Source organism: Eptatretus burgeri, chromosome 5 (genome assembly GCF_056783735.1).
Source record: "Eptatretus burgeri isolate ZD-2024b chromosome 5, Ebu_testis_v1, whole genome shotgun sequence".
Classification (NCBI taxonomy): Eukaryota; Metazoa; Chordata; class Myxini; order Myxiniformes; family Myxinidae; genus Eptatretus; species Eptatretus burgeri.
Genome location: NC_140965.1, coordinates 97,450,883 through 97,456,989, shown reverse-complemented (window position 1 = coordinate 97,456,989; position 6,107 = coordinate 97,450,883). Strand labels below are relative to the sequence as shown.

At 41.3% G+C, this 6,107-nt stretch overlaps 1 protein-coding gene across 17 annotated transcripts in view; it reads left to right on the top strand.

The window, feature by feature from the left end:
- Window positions 1-6,107, top strand: part of AHI1 (Abelson helper integration site 1) — a 245,127-nt gene that overhangs the window by 49,563 nt on the left and 189,457 nt on the right. For all 17 annotated transcript variants that reach the window (XR_015058634.1, XM_085883040.1, XM_085883032.1 and 14 more), the window contains exons 21-22: window positions 62-113; window positions 4,244-4,299. Coding sequence is in view for 16 of the 17 variants with exons in the window: in XM_085883040.1 (XP_085739166.1) it covers window positions 62-113; window positions 4,244-4,299 (108 nt within the window). In the remaining variant the exon portion in view is untranslated. The remainder of the gene's footprint in view (window positions 1-61; window positions 114-4,243; window positions 4,300-6,107) is intronic.

Here is a 6,107-nt window from a genome sequence, read left to right as displayed (position 1 = left end):
GTAAAGATGTTATAAGTCCTTGTGTACCTCACCAAACACAAATATCATTATACCTTTACAGGAGCCCCTCGATGTACACAGATGTCCCATTGGTAACAACTCTGAGAATTTAGGTGGGTATTTGATCCATCAGTTTAATCTTTCACTGATTGTAATGTAAAAGTGTTTTATTACTTCATTTACATGCAGCACCTGGCTGCTTGTTGCATCATTTCTGGGAGTGCAGCTGTACCACTGATGCAATCCCACCTGAAGATTAGTGCAGGGATTTGGAATTTGGTCAGGGTGCCAGGGTTAGTTGAGTAACTGAATATAAAATAGTATGTTGGACCAGTCTTAATCTTCAAGTCCTTTTTTTTCCTTTCGTATGCAGCCAATGGCTGCTTGTTGCATCATTTTGCTGGGGGAATAGCTGCGCCACTGCCACAGTGCCCCATTGTAGGTTAGAGCAGGAAATTGTAATTTGGGCAGGGTGCTGGCAATAGCTTGCCTACTATTCATGAAGGACACCATGGTATCTTTAATGTCCACGACCAAAAGCTCGCAGACAGGACACCCAGTTTGAGGGATATCACACCCATTGATGCCTCGCCCTGCCTGCGAAACACCAGGATTACAGTTTATAGCTGAGTCGAGATTCAAACCTCAGCTTGACAACTTAAAAGTGAGTGCACATACCTCCAGGGCCACAATTATCCTTCCATCCCAATCTGGAAGTAACAAAATTCCATTTCTGTTGAAAGGTGGGGGGAAAAAACAACAATTTGGCTTATACCTCTTACAGTGTATGCAGCAAATTATTTTATCTCACCCTTTCTCTTCCACAAGCATTATAAATTGTATAAAGCAATGTGTTTCATGGATCTTACGAGGTTAAAATGACTTTTTCACTTTTATTATGATACGTAACATTTTTCAGCATTGATAACACTGAACAACAAAAATTTTTTACTGGAGATGTGTAAAGTGATTTAGACTAATTTGGGTACGCTGATTTCAAAAATCATAACCGTTTTGCTGTATCACGTCAGGATTTTCAGTAACAGAAATATTCCCATTGCCTAGAAGTCAGGATTTCAATGAAATTTACAAAAATTCATTTATTCATTTATTTCATCATGAATGCTTCAAAATTATAGAAATTACAGAAAAACTCCACTAGAATGTAATTAAAAATGCTTTAGGCATTTGGCTTTGCGTTTGTGCTGCTCTGTGTCAGTTTCACGATGCAGGAACCAGCAGAAATCGCCCATCATGTTCGGGTTGTGCCGCCCTTGGTAACGCGTCTCCATGAGTGAAATCTCTTGGTGGAATCGCTCGCCATGCTCGTCCGAGACTGCTCCCAAGTTTTCAGGGAAGAAGTTCAGGTGCTGGTGTAGGAAATGGATTTTCAGGGACATCCTGGAGCCAAGTTTCCTGAAGGACTCCAGCAGCTGCTGCACTATTTCTTCATTGTTGTCCGCGCGCTCGTTCCCCAAGAAGTTGTCCGTCACAGCTTTGAAGCTCCTCCACGCTGCCAGCTCTTTGGGGTTTAGAGTTGTCGGAAAAGTTTCGTACTTCATAATCTGTCGGATTTGCGGTCCAACAAAGACACCAGCCTTGATCTTGGCCTCCGACAAGGTGTTGCCAAACTTTTCCTTGAGCCCAAACAAAAAGCCCACGCCCATTCAGATCCATTGCCCGTACAAAACTTTTCATCAAGCCGAGCTTTATGTGGAGTGGTGGAAGGAAAACCTTGGCTGGGTCGACAAGGGCGACATGCTTCACGTTGTGTCGACCAGGTACATGCTCTTTTCGCTCTTCCCAATCTTTCTTCGTCCAGTGATTCTTGTCGTCTCTGCTATCCCAGAGACAAAGGAAGCACATGTATTTCGTGTAGCCTGACTGCAGCCCTAACAACAGCGCCACCACTTTCAAGTCTCCGCAGATGTGCCAGTTGAAGTCATTGTACTTGATGGAATCAAGCAGCTGCCGCATAGTCTCATAGGTCTCTGTCATGCCGAACGCGTGAGCCAGTGGGACTGATGGTTTCTCGTTGCCATTGTGGAGCAAAACAGCCTTCAAGCTGTTCTTCCCCGAGTCGATGAAGAGGCGCCAGTCTGCAGGATCGTGATCACACCCAAGTTCTTTCAGCAGACCGTTGATGTCACTGCAGAATGTCATCGTGTCTTCCATCTCAAAGAACTCAGCCATGTCTCTGTGACGTGCTCTGAACAAGGATATCTTGGTGTTAGGTTCAAGTAGATTCCACTGCTGCAGCCTTGATCCAAGCAGCTCTGCCTTCGCCTTTGACAGCGAGAGATCTCTTACAAGATCATTTAAGTCTCCCTGGTTCAGAAGGTGTGATTCTTGAGTGTCGGGTTCAAAAGGTTCATCATCACCATCCTCTTCACCACTGCTTACAGCTATGTTCTGATCAGCTGGAGGTTTTGGAACGGGGTTCTCGTCATCATGAGGGACAGGTTTACGAGCATAGACGCAGTCAGCGTACTTGATGTGACCTTTATTCTTCTTGTTGAAGCCGGCGATGCTTGTGCAGCAGAAATAACAATCATCATGATGATTCTGCGGCTCACGCCATATCATGGGCACCGCAAATGGCATGCTCGCGCGCTTGCCCACCAACCACTGAGTCAAGGTTGTGTGACAGCTTGTGCAGCAGATGTGTGGTGCCCAGCTCTGTTCTTGGTCCCCCACCTTACACCCGAAGTAGTGAAAGTAGGCGGCCTTCATTTTCACTGCTGTAGATATACTTCGCTGTTGATCTTTTTTGGTATACCGACCACAGACATAACAGAAGTTGTCAGGATGATTGGTACAGGAACGCCTACTCATCTTTATCTGAAAGAAAGAAATATAACACAAGTTAACAACAATTGTACGAAATAGACATGTTAAAGACATATGTAAATTTCATTGAAATCCTGACTTCTAGGCAATGGGAATATTTCTGTTCCTGAAAATCCTGACGTGATACAGCAAAACGGTTATGATTTTTGAAATCAGCGTACCCAAATTAGTCTTAATCACTTTACACATCTCCAGTAAAAAAAAATTTTTGAAATTTGTTGTTCAGTGTAATTAACTTGAAACTTTTACATTGGATTTTGACCTCTAGTTTCATTAATGTTTCCACCCATAATCAGATACAGTATATTAATTGATATCATGATATGCACATAATTCCTCCAACATAAATATTAATCTGAAACTCTCAAGAGACATTGATCCACTCTCTATTGGATGGATCGGTAGATCATCCTCCTGAGGATTGAATACAAAATTTGAGCTGGCACTCCATGTCTGTCACATGTATGATAGGATGGTGCATAGGTCATTAACTTACCATTTTTCTGTGTAATATGGGTTCGATTGTAGACCTGACTATAAACAGTCAGATTGGTGTATTGCAAGCAATGCTTTGTATCCCAAACTTGCCCATCCCTCAGATGAACATTAAGCTGGGGACCCGTCTGCTGGCCTTAATTGGTGGATGTTAAATATCCAAAGGTTCCCCCCCCCCACCAAATTCTAAATTCCTGCCTATGAGTTCACCTCACCTCCAGTTCATTAAAGATTCTTCCCAAATTTGTTGAAGATCCCAAGTTCCAAATTCCTGACCAAAGTGGCTTAGGCTTACTAGTGCGTGAAAGTCTTGGGCTCATCTTGCATGCTTCACAAGCTGCTGACTCCATCGTCTTCTTCCGTGTGCAGCACAAGCCTGCAGGGTAACATCATTGGCTGACAGTGCGGATGTGACTCTGATTCAATGCACTCTGCTGGTTATGGCAGGAATTTGGAATTTGTTCAAGGTGTTGGCAATAGCTCACCTACTCTTCATGAAGGACACCATGGGATTTTTAACATCCACCAACTAATGCTGGAAGATGGGAAACCCAGTTTAACGTCCATCTGAGGGATGGCACACACATTAATGAATCACCCTGCCTGTGAAACATTGGGATAACAGTTTTTTGGTTTTTTTATATAGGTGGGTCAGGATTCAAACCCAGGCTCGACTTGGAGGCGAGTTTGTGTACCTCTAGGCCATCCTGTGCTGACTTCATTATACATGGGACATTGCATAGAGAGACCACAGCTCATTGTTAAAGATATAATGCTCTGTTGTCTTTGTGAATATAACGACTTGTTTGAATAATAATTAAACCAAGCTCAGGTATTTAAAAAAAAATGTTTTTAATAAAATAAAAATAAAACGTTATTTTGACTTTTTTGTTTCCAGATAAAAAGGATTCACGACCATGGAGATCATCAAATGATAAAAACGTTTCAACTCAGGTGAAGTTCATTTTTGGTGTTCTGAACCTTTGTCAACTTGCTTTCTTGTTTATGATGTCACCACTTCATCTTTACATCAAGCATACCTCTTTTTCATCTATTGGGCATCAGGTGGAATTTTTGTTGTGCAAGTCAATAAATCCTGCTCAAATTGCATTTTTACCCTCACCGAAGGAATTATTGACACATTTGGGTCCATTTGTTACTTACGAAATCTAAAGATTTCGTAAGTATATTGATGCCTTCCGTTTCTGTTTATTTGTTTGTTTGTTTGTTTGTTTGTAGGCACGATAACTCGAGAACGGAAGAAGCTACCAATGTCAAATTACACCACATGATTCAGGAGGGTGATGGCTAGTGCTGATTAGATTTTGGTCAAAATCGGTCAATGGTCAAGGTCACAGTGAGGTCAAACATCCAAAAAATGATAACTCGAGAACAGAAGAAGCTTCCAATGTCAAATTACACCACGTGATTCAGGAGGGTGGTGGCTAGCGCTGATTAGACTTTGGTCAAAATCGGTCAAAGGTCAAGGTCACAGTGAGGTCAAACATCCAAAACATTCAATTGTTGATGGTTTGGTACAGAATCATCGTAGAAACTTCTGTTTTATGTCGCTACCTTCTCAAGAGACAGCTTTTATTAGACAAGGTCAGAGGTCAAGTTGACGATTTCGTAAGTACCAGTCTATGACTGCTTGTTTGTTTGTTTGTCTGTCTTGTTTGTTTGTTTGTTTGTTTATTTGTATGCACAGAACTTTCGTGTTTTTCTCTGCAACCGCTTGAGACAAAAAATTTCACCATAGGTGCGTCTACTCCTGTAGAATGTTTTAATGATGATTTTGACATCATAGGTCACGTGGTGTGGAAGCCATGTTGGAAAAACGGAAAACCTTTGGGCCACTGTATCTCTGAAACCGCACCAAGGAAAAAATTAAAACTTGACACACGACAAGTACTCCTCATGGGGAATAAGTGATTTTTTATGACGTCAAAACTGCATATGTAGAATGTTACATCTGATCAGTATGAAAAATTTTGAGGGCCATCTAGGGATAATTGTTTTTTTCCACAGCAAAAATTGATGATGTCATCGGCCACGTGATTTGACAGCCATGTTGTTTGTTTTTTTAAAACCTTCAAAAATCTCAAGTTGCTGAACAGATCGAGGCGAATCTTTACATGTATGACCGCCTATCCATTAGGAACAAAAGGTTCACACATATGACATCATAGGTCGCATGGTTTGGCAGCCATATTAGATTTACCCAAAAACCTATAAAAAAATCTTCTCCAGAACGACTAGACAGATCGAGGGGAAACTCCACAAAAATATTTCCCAAGGCATGGGTGTGCAAGTTTGTTAAGGAATAATTGATAGGTCACATGGTTTGGCAGCTATATTGGATTGAAGAAAAATATTAAATAATGTTTTCTCTGGAACCGCTTAATCAATCAATTAATCGATCAATGTCTGTTGAAACTTCACATTTATGGTCTAGTAGTGACGGGGAATACATGTTATAAATTACAACTTGATTGGACACATGGTCTGGCAGCCATAATTAGTGAATTTTTTTTGACCTGGGTTCTTTTTAATTTTTATTATTTCTATTTTTTTTTTTTGAATGAGGCTCTCTTGGCTGTGCCTGGATGGGGTTGAGGGTCGAGGAGTAGTAGCTGAAATGTGAATCCTATCCAGGTTCTTCCTGATGACTTCATCTTTGCTTTTTTCTTGTTTGGGTTCCTTCTGATTACTCCAATGCAGGGCTGTACCTATTTGGTCTTCCATTTGATTTGAATTAACTT